We start from the raw sequence: 25739 nt of genomic DNA on the forward strand, positions 1-25739 counted from the left end.
GACTGTGAGACGCAGCTTCGTCAGGCGGGTGGAACTCTGAGGAGCTGGTAGCTGCTGTCACCAGTCCATAGGTTGAGTCCGGGTTGCCACACTGCGCCCCATCCTCCTGCTCGGTTCACCTTGGGACAGAGGGACAGCTGGATTGAGCCCCGGCTGCCCTTGCATCACCTGGCTCTGCCAGCCCTGGCAGCTCCCCGTTGTCTGCACCATGTTGACGCACTCGACGATGCTCCTCAGTGCCCACCTGCAACTAGGACATGCTCAGCCTTTCTTATCTGAGACCGGGTGATGTCCCTCAGTGCCTCATCAAGGTCAGCCTGGTACTGGGTCACGTCCTCCAGCGAGTTGGACATTCTGCTGAGGCCCTCAGCCATGGCTGTCACTTGCAGAGCCACGCCTTAGACACCTCCACTAATGCTGCTGACGTTGTGCACCAGGTTCTCTACTGCGGTCGTCACCCTAGTAGTGTTGGCCTCGGTGCCATGCATTGCTGGCGACATCTCCTGCCCCCGTAGGCTCTGGGACCCTTTGACTGGAAAAGATCTTCCTGACTTCCTAAATATCTAGCATTTACTTGAAGATTGTTCTCTGTAGTTTCTTAATATCTACCCTATAGAATCATTCAATTGTTTTAGGCAACTTGATTAATTCACCCCTCAAGAAGCATTTTTGAAAAATGCCAAATTGGACCAGCTTGAACATTTGGGAATCATCTACCCTGTACAGTTGCCAATTGGGCCGCCCTGGTCATGCCGGTTATCAAACCAGACAGTTCAGTGCATCTGCAGGGACTATAAGATGACGGTGAATTGCGTTTCCCTTTTGGGCCAATACTCAGTCCCCCACATCGAGGACCTCTGTGCAAAGCTGAGCGGAGGACGAACATTCACAAAACTGGACATGAATTTTTTTTTTTTTTTTTTTTTTTATAAATGTTTTATTGAAAATTTTTTCCCAAACAACAATTTTTCCCCTCTTACAAAGCAAACGCAACAATAACAATACAGAAATTTTAAACAATACACAAGTAACAAAACCCCTTTATCTTTGACCTAAACTAAACCCCCCCTCCCCCCCCCCCCCCCTCCCCCTGGGTTGCTGCTGCTGGTCATCTGTCTTCCCTCTAACGTTCCCCTAGGTAGTCGAGAAATGGCTGCCACCGCCTGGTGAACCCTTGAGCCGATCCTCTCAGGGCAAACTTTATCTGCTCCTAAAACTGGACATGAATGATGCATATCTACAGTTAACACTGGACCCGGACCCCCGCCAGTTCGTCACCGTGAGCACTCACAGCGGTTTATACGAATATACGCAGTTGCAGATTGGGGTCTTGTCCACATGAACTATTTTCCAGCGTGTGATGGAGAACACCCAGGGTTGCTGAAGGTGGCTGCCTACTTGGATGATGTCCTCATCACTTGGGTGTCCGACTAGGAACATCTGGTGAATGTGGCTGACGTCCTCCGGTGTTTAGAACAGGCGGACGTCCGCCTCCAGTGGGAAAAATGTGTTTTTCATTCCTGTGATGTCACTTATTTGGGGTACCAAGAGGACAAGTTGTGGCAATGAAACAGGCCCCCATCCCCGGCAGCCAGACAGAACTACACTCTTTCCTCGGAATAGTGAATTATTATAGGAAATTCATCCCGAACCTGCCAACCCCACACCCCCTTCATTCCCCTTCACTCTGCTAAAGAAGGGTCAACCATGAGACTGGACACCGTCTCAACAGCGGGTATTCGACGCGGTAAAATAGCAGCTGCCATCTAAAAATGACGAACACACTTCGACCCCACCAAATGAAATGAAAAAATGAAAATCGCTTATTGTCACAAGTAGGTTTCAAATGAAGTTACTGTGAAAAGCCCCTAGTCGCCACATTCTGGCGCCTGTTCGGAGAGGCTGGTACGGATGGTGCTGTTAACATGTGACCTGTCCCCTTTAGGGGTGGGCGCTGTCCACCCATGGCAGATGGATCAGAGCAACTAATCGCATTTGCATCTCATGCAATCAAACAGGAAAGGTTGGCAGTCGTCTTTGGAGTCCGTAAGTTCCATCAATATGTTTATGGGCACATTTGCACGGTCTATACTGACCATAAACCGTTATTGGGTATATTCAAAGAAGACCGAGCAATTTTCCCGATCGCGTCCGCCCGTTCCAGCGTTGGGCCCTATTGCCGGGGGCATATGAGTACAACTTGGAACACTGCCCCAGCGCGAAGATCCCGCACACGGATAACTCGCCTCCCCTCTCCACAAGGCCACTTATGTCCCCTTTGCAGAGGAGGTGGTGGCTGTGCTCTACATTATGGACTCATTGCCGGGGATGGCTGCCCGAACAAAGAGTTAGATCCAGGCAGACCTGCAGTTGTCCTGGTCTGTCGCATGATGCTGTAATGGGCCCAGCACAGGGTGCTACCTAACGATTTGAAGGCCTACACCTCCAAAGTTCTGCAGCTCGTCATGGAGGATGGCATTCTCCCTTGGGGGACCTGGGTGGTCGTCCCGGGACGCAGGCGAGCCACCCTACTACAGGACCGCTATTACGGACACCCAGGGGTGTCGAAGATGAAGATGCTCACCTGCTGTTATGTATGGTGGCCGGGCATCGACACGGATATTGAGAATCTGGCCCAACGATGTCGACCATGCCAGGAGCACCAGAAGGGCAGCATGGTAGCACAAGTGATTAGCACTGTGGCATCCCAGCACCAGGGTCCCAGGTTTGATTCCCTGCTGGTTCCCTGTCTGTGCGGAGTCTGCATGTTCTCCCTGTGTGTGCGTGGGTTTCCTCCGGGTGCTTCGGTTTCCTCCCACAGTCCAAAGATGTGCAGGTTAGGTGGATTGGCCATGATAAATTGCCCTTATTGACCAAAACAGGTTAGGAGGGGTTATTGGGTTACGGGGATAGGGTGGAAGTGAGGCCTTAAGTGGGTCGGTGCAGACTTAATGGGCCGAATGGCCTCCTTCTGCACTGTATGTTCTATGTTAAGGCTCCACTAGCGGCGCCTTTACATCCATGGGAATGATCGGCCGACCATGGTTGCGCCTTCGCATAGACTTCGCCAGTCCTTTTCAGGGTTCAATGTTCCTGGTCATTGTAGACGCACAGTCAGTGGCTCGACGTCCACAGGATGCAGGCAACAACTGCAAAGGCGACTAGACCACCTGCACTACACCTTCAGCGCACGTGGTATCCCAGAGGTACTGGTCTCCGACAATGGTGCCCGCTTTTACTAGTGCAGAGTTCAAGGCATTTGTGGCTGCGAGCGTGATCCACCGCGAGTGGGACCCGACCGTCGAGGGCCAGGAGGTTGAGCTGCCGATGCCGTCTGCGCGGATCCCGCCTCGAGCTCCAAGTTGGATGTCCAGCTGTAGGAAGAAGCAGATCCAGCTCCATCGACCCCCACGGCGATACCCACACCCTCTCCACCTCGCCGGTCCAGCCTCGATGCTTGGTACGGAAGCACCGCAGGTATACGTCTCCTGAGCCAGCCCTTTCAACGCTGGAAAGCTGACACCAGGCAAAACGGATAACGGGTCCCACCGATCAGTCAGAGGACATGGACATTCTATTGCCGTGGCAGTTTCTCCTTAACTCATAACGAGTATGAACTCTCCCGGTAATTGGGGAGGAGCTTCCCCCTTTACCAGGAAGGCTCCATATTATAGAAACTCCAGCCTGGGTGCATGTCGGGGAGGGGGACCCTTTGGGGCATGGGAGTTTAGTAGTGTATCTTAATAAATCTCTCCGTGTATCCTACCGTGCGTCTCATGAGTGTTTGTCGCCCGTCAGATTCGACATCAACTACCCCCTCTTTCACTGACTTCAGTCGCAATTTCTTCCTTGGTAAATACAGATGCAAAGTCTGCCGCCCACCTTCTGCATCAAGTTCTCGTTGTAATTTTTGAGTCTGCTCCATTGTCATAACACCTATTTAAGTTTGTGGCCGACACAAAGATCTGGGAATCATTTCCATTGATTTAGCATAACTAAACCTACAACTGTTTCATTTAATTGTAAAGCAGCAATTGCACCTACTTACTTGAAAGGTTCAGATTACAGACCTCTAATAATTACAAATCATTTCCAAATCATTATGCCTGTGTTGCATGTCGCATCAACCATGTCAAAGGAGAATTTGTTGACCTGATAGCTAATTCAGCTGAGGAGGAGACTAGCCAATTTATGACTATGCTCAGAAGTATATAGATATGTGAATTGATCTATTCACAGCTTGAAAATCAGAGCACGAGCTATTAATGTTTCTGTTCATAAAATGGTCAAAAGTTGAAAAGGACATTTTCATTAGCAACAGAACAATGTGAATGTTTATGTGAACTTTTCAATACTTGGTTATTTTTCTTATCTGAGTCAAACCCTTGTTCTTAGCAGATTTGTAAAGTTGGTGTTATCTATTCCATGCCAGCATAATTTGAACATTTTATTTATATTTCTAGGAAACAAAGAAACAAATTGACAGAAGTGATGCTGTATTAAAAACTTTACAAAATCAGACAGAAGAAGAAACTTCCAAAGTCTGTAAACTTTAGCCTATACTTTTAATTTAACATCTCTATTTTTATAGATAGTAAATGGATTAAAAAAATAATTAGTAACTTCAAATTCTGTGACCATTTTATTAAATGTGTGCATTTTAGTCAGTAATCTTTAATCTCAAGCTTTTAAATGTTTCATTGAACAAAAACAGGTTAAAGGGCTGGAAACAGCCCTGGTGATTTGCAAGGAAGAGCTGAAAATGCAGTTGCAGCAAGTTGAAGATAACCGGGACCAGCAAGAGAAACAGATGAGAAAGAAGTCTGAAGAGGTAAATTATACTGATATTATATATTGCTATCAAAGTCAAACTTTTTTTTTAACCAAACTTCTGTTTAATTCACTTCAAACTCAAAAAACAAAACCAATGTGATTATTTTCAGAGCAAAACTGGTTACTTTCTTCAGCTTGCTGAAAATCTGAAATATGTATTATATTGCAGAGTTGATTCTAATTGACGGGCTGAATGCCAAATTTGAATATTGTTTTTCCTTTTCAGTCATTTTTATGGACTATCCCAAGTGAGTCATTGCACCAAATGGCAATTATATAAAATAATGTGCACTATTTTTCATAAAGCTGACTCATAATTCATGTATTTAAGTATATAGTATAGAACTTAATGCTGTCTACGTATTGTCTATTTGTCTGTTCAATACTGCATTGTAAAAGGGCTGCTCTCACTTTCATCTGTTTTACTCATCTGGTGTTTTACCCAGAAGATAATTTACAGATTCCTTCCGCATGAGCCAATTATCTTCTCCCAAGTCAGAAAAAAAATTGCCAATTGTGGAAAATAACTCAAAGGGATTGATTGGGAAAGAGGGACAGGGAGAGGAAAGTTCTTTGTAAATAAATTTCTACTAAGTTATGTATCCTAGTATCTCCTCTAACTGTTCCACTGACTGTAGAGCATCAAACAAAGTCGCCAAATACAGCAATAAATCATCTGGATTTAGTAGTCAGGAGAATAATATCAAAATTAACTGGCACTATATGGGGGAGGGATGTCAATTGCAATGGCTGTAAAAGACTGAGGGAAGATAGGGACGTTAGGCAAAGGAAGGCAGTAGTTGTAGAAAAATATAGGTTATTACATTTGGATGCCACATTAGGGGAAGGAAATACACCTTATTGATAATATTCTACACAGTACCTGAGCTTTGAGATACAAATTTGATTAAGGTGGCGAGGAGATCACACGGCGCCAAGGGCTGAGTTTGGATCCCAGTCCCGGGTCACTGTCCATATGGAGTTTGCACATTCTCCCTGTGTCTGTGTAGGTCTCACCCCACAACTCAAAGATGTGCAGGGTAGGTGGATTGGCCACGCTAAATTGCCTCTTAATTGGATACTCTAAAACACTTTTTAAAAAGATAGCAAGGAGATAAAGGCATCCATTATTTTTTACAAAAGTAAGGAGAAAGTGTCTCGCCGGCATGGAACTCCACACGCTGCCCTGAGGGTGTGGGGACAGTGGCAGAAACATACGGGGGTGGAGGGGGTGTCGGTGTGGGCACCAATTTGTAGCAACCACTGGTTCGCGCCAGGGGGGCTAGATGGGGGATTTCGGGAGTGGCAGCGGGCTGGGATCAAGTGGTTTGGGGACTTGTTAATAGATGGGGGCTTTCCGTGTTTGGAGGAGGAGTTTGAGCTGCCTGGTGGGAATGGGTTTCGCTACTTGAAGGTGAGGGTCTTTGTGCAGAGGCAGGTCTCAATCTTTCCGCACCTGCCACCCCGGGGGGGAGGGGAGTACAGGACTAGGTAGTGTTGAAAATGGGAATGGGGGGGATGGGAGGTATCGGAAATTTATAAAGAGCTCATGGATTGGGAGGGAGCCCTGATAGGGGAAGTAAAGCGAAAGTGGGAGGAAGAACTGGGCAGGGTGTTGGAGGTCAGTTTATGGGAGGATGCCCTGAGGAGAGTCAACGCGTCCTCGTCAAGTGCCAGGCTTAGCGTGAAACAATTCAAGGTGGTCCACAGGGCGCATGTGACTGTGACCCGGATGAGCAGGTTGTTTGAAGGGGTGGAGGATATGTGTGGGCGGTGTACGGGAGGGCCCGCGAATCATGTCCATAAGTTTTGGGCATGCCCGAGGCTTAGGGGATTTTGGCAGAGTTTTGCTGACGTCATGTTGAAGGTATTGAAGGTAAGGGTGTTTCCGAGGTAGTGATTTTTGGTGTGTCGGATGACCCGTGAGTTCGGGGGCGAGAGAGGTCAATGTTTTGGCCTTTGCCTCCCTGGTAACCTAGAGATGGATCTTCTTGGCGTGGAGGGACCCAGAATCCCCGAAATCGGGGGGTATGGGTTAGCGACATGGCTGGGTTTCTCAGGCTTGAGAAGATCAATTTCGCCCTTAAAAGGCTTGATGCTAGGGTTCGCCCGGAGGTGGCAGCCGTTTATCGACTTCTTTGGGGAAAATTAAGCTGTCCACTGTGGTGGTGGGTGTTAGGATTGGGGGGGGGGGGGAGGGGTTGTATAAGGTGGAAAATGGGATTGGGGAATTGTGTATGTACGCCATGTTGGCTGGGTTTGGTTGTTGGTTGGGTGTGTTATTCACTTTGGGTTTTTTTCTCTTGAAAATTGTTAACATTATAAATGTCCTGATAAAAGTATTTTATTAAAAAATGAAATATTAGATACAATAAGCATAATGAGAAAGGAAGTACTGAAGGGACTGTCATCCTTCGAGGTAGATAAATCACCCTGAACGGATGGCTTGTATCCCAGGCTGTTAAAAGAAGCCAAGGAGGAAATAGCGGATGCTCTAATAATTTTCCAATCCTCAGATACAGGCAAAATACCAGGTGGTTTTTTTGGAAATGATTTTTATTGAATTTTTAACATTTCATACAAAAGATGACAAAAGACATAAATACACCGATGTCGCTCGCGTTTTCCCTCAACGCCTCACACCACATCCCTTCTTCCAGTATCAGCCCCAACTCCTCCACCAATTTCACCTTCACCCCTCAACCGAACTCAACTCCTCTCCCACTATTCAGTGGTACATTCCAATGTACTACCCTCCATGGATCCCGCACAGGATAAAATCCACTCCAACAAGGTAGATAACTGTACCACCGGGAAGGCCGGCAACAACCGCTTAACCTGAAGGTTCCTGAACCCGTCCGTATCCTCGAGCCCGTACTGCTCCCTTAACTCCTTCAAACTGGTGAACCACACCTCCAAGAATAGGTCCCTTACTTTCTCCAATTCTCTTTCCCAACATGCACTAAATGTGGTATCCAGCCATGCCGGCTCAAATAGGTGATTGGTACAAATGGGAGCCACTCGTGAGGCTGCTCCCAATTTGAAATGTTGGTGGCGTTGCCTCCAGATTTTAAGTGTGGGCACCACCACTGGATTTGTTGGAACATTTCAGTGGTGCCATTACCAACCCTCCCAAGATCGTCTCCCTAACTGACTCCAATTCCATCGATACCCCGGGTCTCCGTTCCATCCCAGCCCCTTCTCTGCATTAGCCTGCCAATAATAATAACAAATTTGGTAGTGTGAAGCCTATCACTTCCTCTGAATCACCCCTCTTTCAATCTTTCGGATCTTGCCCACGCAGATAAATCCAGTGATAGGTCGGTCCACCTCTTGAAAAAAAAACTTGGACAGAAACACCGGGAGGCACTGAAATAGGAATCTACGTAAGACATTCATTCTAACTGACTGAACTCGGCCCACCAGCAATAGTGGGAGACCATCCCACTTCCTGCAAGTCTGCCTTTGCCTTGCTCACCAAGCTCACGCCATGAGCAACAGCTCAATTGCCATCAGAAACAACAAAGGAGACGGCGGACTTGCTTGCCTCGTGCCCCGATATAGCTGAAAGGTCTCAGAAGTAATATTATTAGTATAGACATTCGCAAACAGTGCCTCACACAGCAGCCGCATCCAGGACACAAAACCGGTCCCAGCCCAAAGCTCTCCAATACCGTAAAGAGAAGAGGTATCCCCACTCCACCCGGTCAAATGTCATCTCCACGTCCAGAGTTACAATGATCTCCACCACTGGACCAGTTGCAGGAACCAGCACCACATCTACCTCCGCCCCTTCACGAACACCGTCTGATGTTCCCCTATCACCTCCGGGTGGCATGACTCCAGTCTTAAAGCCAAAACCTTGGCCAGCAATTTGGCATCTACGTTCAACAGGGAGATTGGACAGTATGACTGACACCCTGTGGGGCCTTTGTCCTTCTTCAAGAGTAGCAAGAGGGACGCCTGCGCCAATGTCCCTGGGACAGTGCCCCGCTCTAAGGAGTCTCTAAAAATGCCCAGCATAAGTGGACCCAACTGATCCATGAACTTTTTATAGAACTCCACCGGAAACCGATCCGGCCGTGGTGCCTTTCCTGATTGCATCTGTTTCAACACTCCCTGGATCTCCTCCAAACAATGCGGACACCGTGGGAAACTCCAGACCTCGCCATCCCTTGTCCATCTTTTGGTGGTTCTGACAAATATAACTTCTCATAAAAAGCCTTGAACACACCACTCAATTTCTCTGGATCGGAGATCAACTTATCCTCCCGGTCCCTAACCTGAAAAATCCCCTATCTGCCTTCCGCCGCCTTAATCGATGTGCCAAGATTCTACTTGCCTTCTCCCCATATGCGTAAACTGCCCCTTTTTCCCGCCGCAACTGCCACACTGCTTTGCCCGTTGATATCAAGTCGAACTGCATTTGCAGTTCCTTCCTGCACACCAACAATTCAGGGATTGGGTCCCTCGCATATTTATGACCCCCCCCCCCCCCCCCCCCCCCCCCCCCCCCCCCCCCCCCCCCACACACACACACACACACACACACACTCTGCCTTCATCTTCTCCACGTGGAACTGAACCAGCTTGTTGATAAGGACCGCCACCCCTCGGGGCCCCACTGTCAAAGCTCAAGTGGAACATCTGGCTGACCCTGGCCTTCCGGAGCCTGATCTGGTCTCGTTCCCGCATGTATGTTTCTTGTAAAACACCACGTTGTGCTAAGGCCCCCAACTGTTCACATTATAAATTAATGATTTGGACGAGGGACTAAATGTATTATCTCCAAATTTGCAGATGATACCAAGTTGGGTGGGAGGGTGAGCTGTGAGGAGGATGCAGAGATGCTTGAGCGGCATTTGGACAGGCTGAGTGAGTGGGCACATGCATGGGCAGCACGGTAGCATTGTGGATAGCACAATTGCTTCACAGCTCCAGGGTCCCAGGTTCGATTCCAGCTTGGGTCTCTGTCTGTGCGGAGTCTGCACATCCTCCCCGTGTGTGCGTGGGTTTCCTCCGGGTGCTCCGGTTTCCTCCCACAGTCCAAAGATGTGCAGGTTAGGTGGATTGGCCATGATAAATTGCCCTTAGTGTCCAAAATTGCCCTTAGTGTTGGGTGGGGTTACTGGGTTATGGGGATAGGGTGGAGGTGTTGACCTTGGGTAGGGTGCTCTTTCCAAGAGCCGGTGCAGACTCGATGGGCCGAAGGCCTCCTTCTGCACTGTAAATTCTATGATGGCAGATGGTGTATAATGTGGATAAATGTGAGGTTATCCACTTCGGTAGCAAAAATAGGAAGACAGATTATTATTTGAATGGGTGTAAATTGAGAGAGTTGGATACTCAGCTAGTCCTTGGTGTCCTCGAGCATCAGTTACTGAAAGTAAATGCAGCAGGCAGTAAAGAAGGCAAATGGCTTTCATAGCGAGAGGATTTGAGTATAGGAATGGGGATGTTTTATTGCAATTGTATAGGGCATTGGTGAGGCCACACCTGGAGTATTCTGTGCAGTTTTGATGTCCTTATCTGAGGAAGGATGTTCTCGCTATGGAGGGAGTGCAGCGAAGGTTTACCAGGCTGATTCCTGGGATGGCTGGACTGTCACATGAGGAGAGATTAAGTCGGTTAGGATTATATTCATTGGAGTTTAGAAGAGTGAGAGGGTATCTCATAGAAACTTATAAAATTCCACCAGGATTAGACAAAATAGATTCAGAATTAATATTCCCAATGGTGGGGGAGTCCAGAACTAGGGATCATAGTTTGAGGATAAAGGGTAAACCTTTTAGGACTGAGATGAGGAGAAATTCCTTAACCCAAAGAGTGGTGAATCTGTGGAACTTGCTACCACAGAAAGTAGTTGAGGTCAAAATGTTGTGTAATTTCAAGAAGGAATTCGATATAGCTCTTTGGGCTAAAGGGATCAAGGATAATGGGGGGAAGTTGGGATCAGGGTATCTAACTTGATGATCAGCTATGATCATAATGAATGGCAGAGCAGGCTCGAGGGGCCAAATGGCCTCCTCCTGCTTCTATTTTCTATGTTTCTATTGCTTGGAACGTTAGAGGTAGACATTGCATATAACAGCCAAGAAACAAGAGCACGGCTCCTGATGGTAAAGGGAATGGGCCTAGTCTACTTGGGCGTGATTACAGTTGAACTGGAATGAGATAACGCACACAAATGACGGAGGATGTCATTCAGAAATATCCTACAGTTTTCAAAGATGAACTGGGTATATTGCAGTTAAATTGCTTGCGGATCCTCAGGACACACCTCTATTTTTCAAACCATGGACAGTGCCCTATGCCAGTGTTCTTCAAACTTATTTTCCGAGGACCCATTTTTAAAAAAAATTTTAAAATATATTTTATTCAAAATTTTGTGGCCAAACATAACAGTACATAGTTTTTCTTTTGAACAACAACAAAGCAATATAAATAACCGTGGCCAATTTTAAACAAATAAATAAATAATATATAAACAAAAACAAAAACAAAACCATGTGGCAACTGCCTTGTCAAAAATAGTTACTCTCCAAAGATACAATCCAACAATCCAATATACATTACCTATAACAAGTGTCTATACATATACAATGACATCCCTGAGAGTCCGTCCGGTTCCTCCTCCTCCCCCCCCCCCCCCCCCCCGGGTTGCTGCTGTTGTCTTCTTCTTTTTCATTCCCTCTATCTTTCTGTGAGGTAGTCGACGAACGGTTGCCACCGCCTGGTGAACCCTTGAGCCGAACCTCTTAATACGAACTTGATCCGTTCTAACTTTATAAACCCTGCCATGTCGTTTATCCAGGTCTCCACACCCGGGGGTTTGGCTTCCTTCCACATTAACAATATCCTGCGCCGGGCTACTAGGGACGCAAAGGCCAAAACATCAGCCTCTCTCGCCTCCTGCACTCCCGGCTCTTCTGCAACCCCGAATATAGCCAACCCCCAGCTTGGTTCGACCCGGACCCCCACCACCTTCGAAAGCACCTTTGCCACCCCCACCCAGAACCCCTGTAGTATCGGGCATGACCAGAACATGTGGGTGTGATTCGCTGGGCTTCTCGAGCATCTCCCACACCTATTCTCTACCCCAAAAAATCTACTGAGCCGTGCTCCAGTCAAATGCGCCCTGTGTAGAACTTTGAATTGTATCAGGCTTAGCCTGGCACACGAGGACGATGAGTTTACCCTACGTAGGGCGTCAGCCCACAGACCCTCCTCAATCTCCTCCCCCAGCTCTTCTTCCCATTTCCCTTTCAGCTCATCTACCATGATCTCCCCCTCGTCCCTCATTTCCCTATATATGTCCGACACCTTACCATCCCCCACCCATGTCTCTGAGATCACTCTATCCTGCACCTCCTGCGTCGGGAGCTGCGGAAATTCCCTCACCTGTTGCCTCGCGAAAGCCCTCAGTTGCATATACCGAAATGCATTACCTTGGGGCAACCCATATTTTTCCGTCAGCGCACCCAGACTTGCAAACGTCCCATCCACGAACAGATCTCTCAATTGTACTACCCCAGCTCTTTGCCATGCTCCAAATCCCCCATCCATTCTCCCCGAAACAAACCTATGGTTATTTCTTATCGGGGACCGCACCGAGGCTCCCGTCTTTCCCCTATGCCGTCTCCACTGCCCCCAAATTTTCAATGTAGCCACCACCACCGGGCTTGTGGTGTATTTCTTCGGTGAGAACGGCAACGGCGCCGTCACCATTGCTTGTAGGCTAGTCCCCCTGCAGGACGCCCTCTCCAATCTCTTCCACGCCGCTCCCTCCCCTTCTCCCATCCACTTACACACCATTGAAACATTGGCGGCCCAGTAATAGTCGTTTAGGCTCGGTAGTGCCAACCCCCCCCCCCCCCCCCCCCCCCCCCCCCCTGTCCCTGCTACGCTGCAAAAATCCCCTCCTCACTCTCGGGGTCTTCCCGGCCCATACAAAACTCATAATACTCTTCTCGATTCTCTTGAAAAAAGCCTTTGTGACCACCACCGGGAGGCACTGAAACACAAAAAGGAATCTCGGGAGGACCACCATTTTAACTGCCTGCACCCTACCTGCCAGTGACAGGGACACCATGTCCCATCTCTTAAAGTCCTCCTCCATCTGTTCCACCAACCGCGTTAAGTTAAGCCTGTGTAATGTACCCCAATTCTTGGCTATCTGGATCCCCAAGTACCGGAAGTCCCTTGTTACCTTCCTCAACGGTAAATCCTCTATTTCCCTACTCTGCTCCCCTGGATGCACCACGAACAACTCACTTTTCCCCATGTTCAATTTATACCCTGAAAAATCCCCAAACTCCCCAAGTATCCGCATTATCTCTGGGATCCCCTCCGCCGGGTCCGCCACATACAACAACAAATCATCCGCATACAGAGATACCCGGTGTTCTTCTCCTCCCCTGAGTACTCCCCTCCACTTCCTGGAACCCCTCAATGCTATGGCCAGGGGCTCAATCGCCAGTGCAAACATTAACGGGGACAGAGGACATCCCTGCCTTGTCCCTCTATGGAGCCGAAAATAATCAGACCCCCCGTCCATTCGTGACCACGCTCGCCATCGGGGCCCTATACAGCAACTGTACCCATCTGATATACCCATCTCCAAAGCCAAATCTCTTCAGCACCTCCCACAAATAATCTCACTCCACTCTATCAAATGCTTTCTCGGCATCCATCGCCACCACTATCTCCGCTTCCCCCTCTGGTGGGGGCATCATCATTACCCCTAGCAGCCTCCGTATATTTGTGTTCAGCTGCCTCCCCTTCACAAACCCAGTTTGGTCCTCATGAACCACCCCCAGGACACAATCCTCTATCCTCGTTGCCATTACCTTGGCCAGAATCTTAGCATCCACATTCAGGAGGGAAATGGGCCTATAGGACCCGCATTGCAGCGGGTCTTTTTCCTTCTTTAGGAGGAGCGATATCGATGCCTCTGACATAGTCGGGGGCAGCTGCCCCCTTTCCCTTGCCTCATTAAAAGTTCTCATCAGTAGCGGGGCCAGCAAGTCCATATATTTCCTATAAAATTCCACTGGGAATCCATCCGGTCCCGGAGCCTTCCCCGCCTGCATGCTTCCAATCCCTTTCACTACTTCCTCCGTCTCAATCTGTGCTCCCAGTCCCGCCCTCTCTTGCTCCTCCACCTTAGGAAATTCCAGCTGATCCAGAAAGCACATCATTCTCTCCTTCCCTTCCGGGGGCTGAGCTTCATATAATCTTTCATAAATTGCCTTGAACACTCCATTCACTCTCTCCGCTCCCTGCTCCATCTCTCCCTCCTCATCTCTCACCCCCCCTATCTCCCTCGCTGCTCCCCTTTTCCTCAGTTGGTGGGCCAGCAACCTGCTCGCCTTCTCCCCATATTCGTACTGTACACCCTGTGCCTTCCTCCATTGTGCCTCTGCATTACCCGTAGTCAACAAGTCAAATTCTACATGTAGCCTTTGCCTTTCCCTGTACAGTCCCTCCTCCGGTGCCTCCGCATATTGTCTGTCCACCCGCAGAAGTTCTTTCAACAACCGCTCCCTTTCCCTACCCTCCTGCTTTTCTTTATGTGCCCTGATAGATATCAGCTCCCCTCTAACCACAGCCTTCAACCCCTCCCAGACCACTCTCACCTGAACCTCCCCATTGTCATTGAGTTCCAAGTACCTTTCAATACACCCCCTCACCATTAAACACACCCCCTCATCTGCCAATAATCCCATGTCCATTCTCCAGGGTGGGTGCTGTTCTTTTTCCTCCCCTATCTTCAGGTCCACCCAATGTGGAGCGTGGTCCGAAATAGCTATAGCCGTGTACTCCGTCCCCGTCACCTTCGGGATCAGTGCCCTTCCCAAAACAAAAAAGTCTATCCGTGAATAGACTTTGTGGACATAGGAGAAAAACGAAAACTCCTTACTCCTAGGTCTACTAAATCTCCAGGGGTCTACTCCACCCATCTGCTCCATAAAGTCCTTGAGCACCCTAGCTGCAGTCGGCCTCCTTCCGGTCCTGGACCTTGATCTGTCCAGCCCTGGGTCCAGCACTGTATTAAAATCTCCACCCATTACCAACTTTCCCGCCTCTAGGTCCGGGATGCGTCCCAACATACGCCTCATAAAATTGGCATCATCCCAGTTCGGGGCATATACGTTCACTAAAACCACCGCCTCCCCTTGCAATCTGCCACTCACCATCACATATCTGCCCCCACTATCCGCCACTATGGTCTTTGCCTCAAACATTACCCGCTTCCCCACTAATATAGCCACCCCCCTGTTTTTTGCGTCTAGCCCCGAATGAAACACCTGCCCCACCCATCCTTTGCGAAGTCTGACCTGGCCTATCAATTTCAGATGCGTCTCCTGCAGCATAACCACATCTGCCTTAAGTTTTTTTAGGTGTGCGTGTACCCGTGCCCTCTTTATCGGCCCGTTCAGCCCTCTCACATTCCACGTGATCAGCCGGGTTGGGGGGCTCTTTACTGCCCCCCCCACTTGTCGACTAGCCAACTCCTTTTTCAATCCAGCTCCTCACCCGGTTCCCACGTAGCCGTATCTCCCCCCAACGGCGCCCTCCCGCCCCGACCACCCCACCCCATACCAGCTCCCCCTTCTCCCCAGCAGCAGCAACCCAGTTAACCCCCCCCCCCGCTAGATCCCTTTCTAGCGTAATTGCACCCCATGTTGCTCCCAGAAGTCAGCAAACTCTGGCCGACCTCGGCTTCCCCCCGTGACCTCGGCCCCCACTGTGCGAGGCCCCCTCCTTCCTGCTTCCCTGTTCCCGCCATGATTACCAAAGCGCGGGAACAAAGCCCGCGCTTCCCATTTGGCCCCGCCCCCAATGGCCGGCGCCCCTAGCTCCTCATCCTCCCTCCCCCCCTCCCCCACGACATGGGGAAGAGAGAAAAGTTACAGGGTCGCAGGATTAACAACTTGGGAAATCATCTCTTCCCCCATTTCACCCCCCTTCACCCCACCACTTTGTCCCAAACGTTCTTTTTCTAGCCCGCTTATTCCAGATTCTCCTCGACAATATATGTCCATGTCTCTTCTGCCGCTTCAAAGTAGTGGTGTTTCCCTTGATGTGTGACCCACGGTCTTGCCGGCTGCAGCATTTCAAATTTAACCTTCCTTTTGTGCAGCACCGCCTTGGCCCGATTAAAGCTTGCCCTCCTTCTTGCCACCTCCCCACTCCAATCTTGTTATACGCGGATCACCGCGTTCTCCCACCTACTGCTCCGGGTTTTCTTTGCCCATCTGAGGACCATCTCTCTGTCCTTATATCGGAGAAATCTCACCACTATGGCTCGAGGAATTTCTCCAGCCCTCGGTCTTCGCGCCATAACTCGATAAGCTCCCTCCACCTCCAACGGGCCCGTCGGGGCCTCCGATCCCATTAACGAGTGAAGCATCGTGCTCACATATGCCCCGACGCCTGCACCTTCGGGAAGACCAAGAATCCTTAAATTCCTCCTCCTCGCATTATTCTCCAGCACCTCCAGCCTTTCCACACACCTTTTGTGTTGTGCCTCGTGCATCTCTGTCTTCACCACGAGGCCCTGTATTTCGTCCTCGTTCTCAGCAGCCTTTGCCTTCATGATCCGAAGCTCCTGCTCCTGGGTCTTTTGCTCCTCCTTTAGTCCTTCAATCGCCTGTAATATCGGGGCCAACAGCTCCTTCTTCATCTCCTTTTTAAGTTCTTCCACGCAGCGCCGCAGGAACTCTTGTTGGTCAGGGCCCCATATTAAACTGCCACCTTCCGACGCCATCTTGCTTTGTGCTTGCCTTCCTGGCCGCTGCTCTGGAGGATCCACCGCAATCCGGCCACTTTCCTCTCCTTTTTCCATCCGTGTCCAGGGGGGATTCCCTTCTGGTTTACCGCACAGTGTTTTTAGCCGTTAAAATTGCCGTTGGGGCTCCTATCAAGAGCTCAAAAGTCCGTTCCACCGGGAGCTGCCGAAACGTGCGACTTAGCTGGTCATCGCCGCACCCGGAAGTCCCGGGGACCCATTTTTACCAACCGGCTGTCCTTAGCGACTCACGCCGGTCGACCTGCGTGACCCATCATTTTCTCTTACCTTGTTTGCTGCTGACAAAAATGGAGGAAATGGTTTTGGGTCCCTTTGGCCCTCGTACACGCTCCTCCAATGGAACCTGTTGGATGAAGGTAAAGCCTTCCGGTGTCGGAAAGTATGGAGTCTCCATCTGTCCAAAGTTCTGCATTTTTTTCCTGTAAAATTTTATCAAATAGAACTTGTAAAAAAAAAGTAAAAGAAATGAGAAAAATAAAAATTAAATGAATAAAATAAATGAATAAAACCCCCCCAAACTTGTAAAACAAAAAGCTGCGACCGTTTAAAAAAGAAAAAGCGACCGCACTGCCCATGCGTGCCAGACCATCAGCGTGCATGCGCATGCGCGCGGATGATCTAGCACGCATGCGCAGTGCGGCCGCATTTTTTAAAACATGTTCGTGGCCATTTTGAAGGCTGCTTGCAGCCGGCATTATTAACAGCTGGCTGCTGCGCGCAAATTTGCGCGATGGGGAGCGCCGCGACGGACGGCTCCCTGACCCTCCCAACACCCGCCCGTGACCCACCCACGGGTCATGCCCCCGAGTTTGACAATGCCTGCCCAATGCCATAAAAGGCAAAGTGGACGAGGAGTTGATGGAATCACCAGTGTTACTGTGCAGATCACAGTGTAGTCACAAAGCTCCTGAAGGCTGATGTTAATTAAGGCAATAGCTTCATTGTATTTCTGTCTTTTAAAGGGGATTAAACTTTAAGGGGGGAGATGATATGTGTTATAGAGTGTCATTATTATGCATCTTCTTATTTAAATCCGTTGCGGATGTCATTGGTAAGTGCTATGATGTCATTAGTTGTTACCTCTGTGTATTCATAATTAACTTGTTCTAATTCTATTTCAATACTGTTATTTCAATGCCTAACTAGCTGCTCCCGATTTTGAGTCCATACTGTATTTTAACTTCATTATTTTTATATATTAAAGAAGATTAACTTTATTTATTAACTTTATTAACAACGTGTTTCAGCTACCTTTTTGTGGTCAAGTTACCACTGAGAAAAATAAAGTTTGTTGTGTTAAGTTGTTAAATTTCAAAGGGCGATAAGAAAGGGTTTACAAATAAATAACAGCCGTTCCTGACTCATACTGTCAGTCACCATCAACTGGTGCATTCATAGAATCCCTTCAGTGCAGAAGGAGGCCATTCGACTCATTGAGTCTGAACCGACCCTCCGAAAGAGCACTCCACCTGGGCCATTCCCCCGCCCTAGAACCTCAATCCTACAACCTAACATCTTTTGGACTGTGGGAGGAAACCGGAGTAAACCCACACAGACATGGCGAGAATGTGCAAACTCTACACAGACCGACATCCAAGGTTGGAATCTAACCTGGGTCCCTGGTGCTGTGAGGCAGCAGTACTAACTACTGTGCCACCATGCCACCCATTGTGCCACCATGCCGCCATTCTGCATGGCAACACCTCTACCAATTGCCAACCAATCAGCACTCGTTTCTCAAACAGTTGCGTTTTCCTTATATCAATGTAACAAAGAACAATACAGCACAGGAACAGGCCTTTCAGCCCTCCAAACCTGTAGTCATGATACCACCCTTGGCCAAAACCCACAGCACTTCCTAGTGCTGTAACGTTATATATCCATCCTATCCATGTATTTGTCGAGATGCCTTTTGAACGCTGTTAATGTATCTGCTTCCACTAACCTCCCCTGGCAACGCGTTCTAGGCACTCGTCAACCTCTGTGTAAAAAGACCTGCCTCGCACATCTCTAAACTTTGCCCCGCGGACCTTATACCTATGCCCCCTGGTGACTGACCCCTCCACCGTGGGAAAGAGTGCCTGTCCATCCACTCTATCCATGCCCGTCATAATCTCATAGACCTCTATCAGGTCACCACTCAACCTCCGTCGTTGTAATGAAAACTGTCCGAATCTATTCAGCCTCTCCACATAGCTAACACCCGCCAGACAAGGCGACATCATGGTTAAACCTCCTCTGCACTTTCTCCAAAGCCGCCACATCTTTTCTGGTAGTGTAGTGACCAGAATTGTGCGCAATATTCCAAGTGCGGCCGTACCAAGGTTCTATACAACTGTAGCATGACTTGCCAGTTTTAATACTCTATGCCCCGTCCAATGAAGGCAAGCATGCTTTCTTCACTTCCTTGTCCACTTGTGTTGCCACTTTCAAAGATCTGTGTACCTGCACCCCCAGATCTCTCTGACTTTCTATATTCCTCAGAGTTTTATCATTTACGGTATATTTGCCCTCTATGTTAGACCTTCATGCAACACTTTTTGCAAAATGTCCTGACGAGTGCAAGACAACAATCTTCAGCATGCCTCACTTCTTCAGCAGTACTCCAGTTCTATACTACCAAACAACTATTTACAAAGGATTACTTAACTAATGTGACACGGTAGCACTGTCGCTTTACAGCTCCAGGGTCCCAGGCTCGATTCCCGGCTTGGGTCACTGTCTGTGTGGAGTCTGCACGCTCTCCTTGTGTCTGCGTGGGTTTCCTCCGGGTGCTCCGGTTTCCTCCCACAGTCCAAAGGCATGCAGGTTCGGTGGATTGGGCATGCTAAATTGCCCTTAGTGTCCAAAGGGGTTGGGTGGGGTTGCTGGGTTACAAGTATGGGGCAGAGGTGTGGGCTTAAGTGGGGTGCTCTTTCCAAGGGCCAGTGCAGACTCGATGGGCCGAATGGCCTCCTTCTGCACTGTAAATTCTATGGGCGGGATTCTCCGACCCCCTGCTGGGTTGGAGAATTGCCGGGGGGCGGTGTGAATCCCACCCTGCCGCTCCGACGTTGGCTGCCGAATTCTTCGGCGCCGGTCTTCGGGCAGGGGCGGGGATTGCGCCCCGCCAGTCGGGGGCCGTTGCCCCCCCGGGGCAATTCTCCGGGCCCTGATGGGCTGAGCGGCCGCCCGTTTTCGGCCAGTCCCGCCGCCGTGAAATGGACATGGTCCACCCCAGCGGGACCTGGCTTGTTGGCTGTCTAGCGGGGTCCTCGATGGGGGAATCCGGCCATGGGGGGGTGGGGGAGGAGATCCGGCCTGGGGGGGGGGGGGGGGGGAGATCTGGCCCCCGTGGGGGGGGGGGGGGGGGGGCACCGATCTGCGCGCGGACCTGTGCCGTGGGGGCACTCTTTCCCTCAGCGCTGGCCTCGGTAAGGCTCCGCCATGGCCGGGGTGGAGACGAAACCCCCTGTGCATGCGCAGGAAACACGCCGGCAGTCCTGCGCATGCGCCATCTCGCGCCGGCTGGCGGCGGCCCTTCGTCAGCGGTTGCCGCAGTGTCAACCCCTCCAGCGCTGGCCTTGCCGCCGGAAGTGCGGAGGATTCCGCAACTTCCGGGAGGACTGATGCCGGAGTGGTTCGCGCTGCTCTTGGCGCACGTGCCGCACCGCCAATTGCGGGAGAATCCCACCCCATGTCTATAAATTATTTTCAATGTTTGTTGAAGTGGGAATTAGGGTTCACAATTTTAGGATAGTCATCAAAAAGAATTAATGTTAAGTTATACAAAGATATATTTATGCTGTGGATGGTTAGCAAGTGGATTTCTGTAACGAACAATTGTCAAAGCAAATCGCTTTTAAAAGAGATTGAGAAGAGGAATATTAAATTCTGCACAGAAAGCAATCTGGAGAATGGCTTTAGATGAGGGAGTCGTGAAGAAAAGCAGTGCTGAGTTGTTGAGGTACATTGGCTTTTACTTGTAACTTTATCATTCTATGATTATAGGAGTTGGGCCCTAGAGACTGGCATAAGTTCACATTTAATGAGAACATTGTCAAGAATTCTTGATTTTTATTTTTGGAAGATACATTGCCTGCAGCAAGAACTGAAGATAGCCACAATCAATATGAAGGAAACAAATGAGCAGAATATGCATCTCCAGCAGACTTTGGCACAGTATCAACAAATGTTGCAGAAGGGGACAACTAGAATCGGAGAGCTGGAAGATCATCAAGCAGTGATAGAGAGACAGGTAATTTTTTCAAAGTGTTTCCTTTTGGCTTTTGTAGCATAATCTATTTGATATAACCTGATATCCTAGCTTTCTTTGGGAAGGCACTTTCAGGTTTTTAGCTGGACGAGAACATGAAAAGGCTCTTGTTCATTCATGGAAGTGTTAAATCCTAGCTCTAAAAGATAACGCCTTCCAGTGCTTGCAATCACTTCCTATTAGGATAGACACCTGCCTGAACACTGTACTGTTGATTGTACAGTTATGATCTTCAATAAATGAAAAGGCAAGTCAAAGATTAATATTAGACCGTACCATACCCCATGACTGCATAGATTGAGGGGCGGAGTCATGAATGCAGTGGGGAGGTTACAGATCTCATAGAACATAGAACAATACAGCGCAGTACAGGCCCTTCGGCCCACGATGTTGCACCGAAACAAAAGCCATCTAACCTACACTATGCCATTATCATCCATATGTTTATCCAATAAACTTTTAAATGCCCTCAATGTTGGCGAGTTCACTACTGTAGCAGGTAGGGCATTCCACGGCCTCACTACTCTTTGCGTAAAGAACCTACCTCTGACCTCTGTCCTATATCTATTACCCCTCAGTTTAAAGTTATGTCCCCTCGTGCCGGCCATTTCCATCCGCGGGAGAAGGCTCTCACTGTCCACCCTATCCAACCCCCTGATCATTTTGTATGCCTCTATTAAGTCTCCTCTTAACCTTCTTCTCTCCAACGAAAACAACCTCAAGTCCATCAGCCTTTCCTCATAAGATTTTCCCTCCATACCAGGCAACATCCTGGTAAATCTCCTCTGCACCCGCTCCAAAGCCTCCACGTCCTTCCTATAATGCGGTGACCAGAACTGTACGCAATACTCCAAATGCGGCCGTACCAGAGTTCTGTACAGCTGCAACATGACCTCCCGACTCCGGAACTCAATCCCTCTACCAATAAAGGCCAACACTCCATAGGCCTTCTTCACGACCCTATCAACCTGGGTGGCAACTTTCAGGGATCTATGTACATGGACACCTAGATCCCTCTGCTCATCCACACTTTCAAGAACTTTACCATTAGCCAAATATTCCGCATTCCTGTTATTCCTTCCAAAGTGAATCACCTCACACTTCTCTACATTAAACTCCATTTGCCACCTCTCAGCCCAGCTCTGCAGCTTATCTATATCCCTCTGTAACCTGCTACATCCTTCCACACTATCGACAACACCACCGACTTTAGTATCGTCTGCAAATTTACTCACCCACCCTTCTGCGCCTTCCTCTAGGTCATTGATAAAAATGACAAACAGCAACGGCCCCAGAACAGATCCTTGTGGTACTCCACTTGTGACTGTACTCCATTCTGAACATTTCCCATCAACCACCACCCTCTGTCTTCTTTCAGCTAGCCAATTTCTGATCCACATCTCTAAATCACCCTCAATCCCCAGCCTCCGTGGGGAACCTTATCAAACGCTTTGCTGAAATCCATATACACCACATCAACTGCTCTACCCTCATCTACCTGTTCAGTCACCTTCTCAAAGAACTCAATAAGGTTTGTGAGGCATGACCTACCCTTCACAAAGCCATGCTGACTATCCCTGATCATATTATTCCTATCCAGATGATTATAAATCTTGTCTCTTATAATCCCCTCCAAGACTTTACCCACTACAGACGTGAGGCTCACCGGTCTATAGTTGCCGGGGTTGTCTCTGCTCCCCTTTTTGAACAAAGGGACCACATTTGCTGTCCTCCAGTCCTCTGGCACTATTCCTGTAGCCAATGATGACATAAAAATCAAAGCCAAAGGTCCAGCAATCTCTTCCCTGGCCTCCCAGAGAATCCTAGGATAAATCCCATCAGGTCCCGGGGACTTATCTATTTTAAGCCTGTCCAGAATTGCCAACACCTCTTCCCTACGTACCTCAATGCCGTCTATTCTATTAGCCTGGGGCTCAGCATTCTCCTCCACAACATTATCTTTTTCCTGAGTGAATACTGATGAAAAATATTCATTTAGTATCTCGCCTATCTCTTCAGACTCCACACACAATTTCCCATCCCTGTCCTTGACTGGTCCTACTCTTTCCCTAGTCATTCGCTTATTCCTGACATACCTATAGAAAGCTTTAGGGTTTTCCTTGATCCTTCCTGCCAAATACTTCTCATGTCCCCTCCTTGCTCGTCTTAGCTCTCTCTTTAGATCCTTCCTTGCTACCTTGTAACTATCCATCGCCCCAACTGAAACTTCACACCTCATCTTCACATAGGCCTCCTTCTTCCTCTTAACAAGAGATTCCACTTCCTTGGTAAACCACGGTTCCCTCGCTCGGCACCTTCCTCCCTGCCTGACCGGTACATACTTATCAAGAACACGCAGTAGCTGATCCTTGAACAAGCCCCACTTATCCAGTGTGCCCAACACTTGCAGCCTACTTCTCCACCTTATCCCCCCCCAAGTCACATCTAATGGCATCATAATTGCCCTTCCCCCAGCTATAACTCTTGCCCTGCGGTGTATACTTATCCCTTTCCATCATTAACGTAAACGTCACCGAATTGTGGTCATATTCCTGTTGTGCCAATATTTCAATTCTTACTGACAATGAACACAGCATAACATCTAGAATGCCAAGCACATGATTGAACTTGACCGACAAAATATTTTGGAAGCTTCTGATTTTTAACCCCAACATGGTCAATATTCTACATTCCTATTAATTGCAGTTGGTGGCTCTCACTGAGTATGGTGACAGGGTTTCCCCCCCGCACCCCATCTCCCGACCTCCTGAAGAGATTTGTTGAACTGGGGTCCCACACGTTTGGTTACGGATTATGACAATCAACTATTCCTGCATAATTTGTATATCAAACATTTGAAGTGTGCCAGGCACTGAAGATAGAAGTCTGGCAGTATTCACCAACACTGCTGGCACTGCACATTGCCAGTGTCTTGGTTGTGTTCACTACCTAGGACACCATTGTGGCACAATGGTTAGCACTGCTGCCTCACAGTGCCAAGGACCCGGGTTCAATTCCGACTTCGGTTGACAGTCTGGAGTTTCCATGTCTGCGTGGGTTTCCTCCGGGTGCTCCAATTTCTTCCCACAGTCCAAGGATGTGCAGGTTGGGTGGATTGGCCATAATCAATTGCCCCTTGGTGCCCAAAGGTTCGGTGGGGTTACGGGGATAGGGGAGTGGGCCTAGGTAGGGTGCTCTTTTGGAGGTTTAGTGCAGATCCGATGGGCCAAATGACCGCCTTCTGCACTGTAGAGATTCTATAATTCAGTCCAACCCAGTAGACCTCTATGTGAAAATAACATATGAAAGCGGATAAATATGGGATGGGGTTGTATATTAGAATTCAGTACATGGACCATTGACAAGTTAGCAAACAGGAGGGAGGCTAATGGGGATGATTAGAATGAGGGGAGGGTAGAAAATTGGATGATAGAATGGAAGAAGCAATGAATGGGCATTGAGGGTAGTTTCTTGTAGTGATTGGAAGTAGGTAACAGTATCCCACAAGGTCCCGTTTCGGGTAGCTTCTGTTTGCTACGTACATTCATGATTTGGATATCGGACTAGATAAAGCGGTGTCCAAATATGCAAATAAAATTAAAACCATAAGTAATTGTAAAGATGAAAGAAATCTACATGGGGATGTTAATATGTTGTGCAGATTCACTAGGATGTTACCTGGTTTGAACAAATGACTTGGAAAATATTGAGACCGGTTTGTTGATTTGATAAATGTATTTAAAGTTACGAAGGAATGGGCTTGGGTGGCAGAAACACAGTTTCCGATAATATGTATTTAGAATGAGAAATGAATATAAGATTAAATATAAGAGATTTAGGATTTCCGGAAACGGCCATGGTGTGAGTGGTCACACACTGGGCAGATCTGGCTTGAAGGCCTAGAAAAGAGCACTTTTTACCCGAAAACTTAAGAAACTGCAATGGAAAAGCGTAGCTGAAGATCAGAGGAGAAGATCCTTCCCCGGTGTGGCATGTCTGCTGGTTACCAAACCCGGCAGAAGGTGAAAGACGTGGCCAAGGAGTTGGAAGAGACCTGTGGCACAGCAGCTATTGGAAAGATGGCAGCGGGAGAAGGGCCAGCACAGGTTGGAAAGCCCCTGATCATAGAATCATAGAATTTACAGTGCAGAAGGAGGCCATTCGGCTCATCGAGTCTGCACCGGCTCTTTGAAAGAGCACCCTACCCAAGCCCACACCTCCACCCTATCCCCATAACCCAGTAACCCCACCCAACACTAAGGGCAATTTTGGACACTAAGGGCAATTTAGCATGACCAGTCCACCTAACCACATCTTTGGACTGTGGGAGGAGACCGGAGCACCCGGAGGAAACCCACGCACACACGGGGAGAATGTGCAGACTCCGCACAGACAGTGAGCCAAGCCGGGAATCGAACCTGGAATCCTGGAGCTGTGAAGCAATTGTGCTAACCACCATGCTACCGTGCTGCCCCATCTGGGGCTTTCATCAGGGAAGAGTTCCGTCGACAAATGAAAGAGATGCAGGAGGACCGATCGAAAGGGCTGTGGTACCCCTGAAAGGCTTGATGAAAAGTGTTTGGATGCACAGGGGTCGCAGATCCGAGAGATGGAAAGTTGGACCTCAGCACTCGGGTGGTGGCGCTGGAGCTGGGGCTCTAGGGACACCTTTGAAAGATGCTGAGAGCAGAGGTGGAGGAGCAAGAGAACAGGTCGCGAAGGCAGAACCTATGCATTGTCGGCCTTCCTGAAGGGGTGGAAGGCACAAGTGCCATAAGGTACGTCCCAAGGATGCTGGCGGGGCTGGTGGCTGAGGGGATGTTGGACAAGGCCCCA

The 25739-nt window shown here is 48.8% G+C and overlaps 1 protein-coding gene across 6 annotated transcripts in view; it reads left to right on the forward strand.

Annotated features, from left to right (window-relative positions):
* Positions 1 to 25739, forward strand: part of ccdc18 (coiled-coil domain containing 18) — a 239684-nt gene that overhangs the window by 102210 nt on the left and 111735 nt on the right. For all 6 annotated transcript variants that reach the window (XM_072510511.1, XM_072510508.1, XM_072510507.1 and 3 more), the window contains 3 exons: positions 4469 to 4541; positions 4715 to 4831; positions 20718 to 20885. In XM_072510511.1, the coding sequence (XP_072366612.1) occupies positions 4469 to 4541; positions 4715 to 4831; positions 20718 to 20885 (358 nt within the window). The remainder of the gene's footprint in view (positions 1 to 4468; positions 4542 to 4714; positions 4832 to 20717; positions 20886 to 25739) is intronic.

This window comes from Scyliorhinus torazame, chromosome 7, assembly GCF_047496885.1.
Source record: "Scyliorhinus torazame isolate Kashiwa2021f chromosome 7, sScyTor2.1, whole genome shotgun sequence".
Taxonomy (NCBI): Eukaryota; Metazoa; Chordata; class Chondrichthyes; order Carcharhiniformes; family Scyliorhinidae; genus Scyliorhinus; species Scyliorhinus torazame.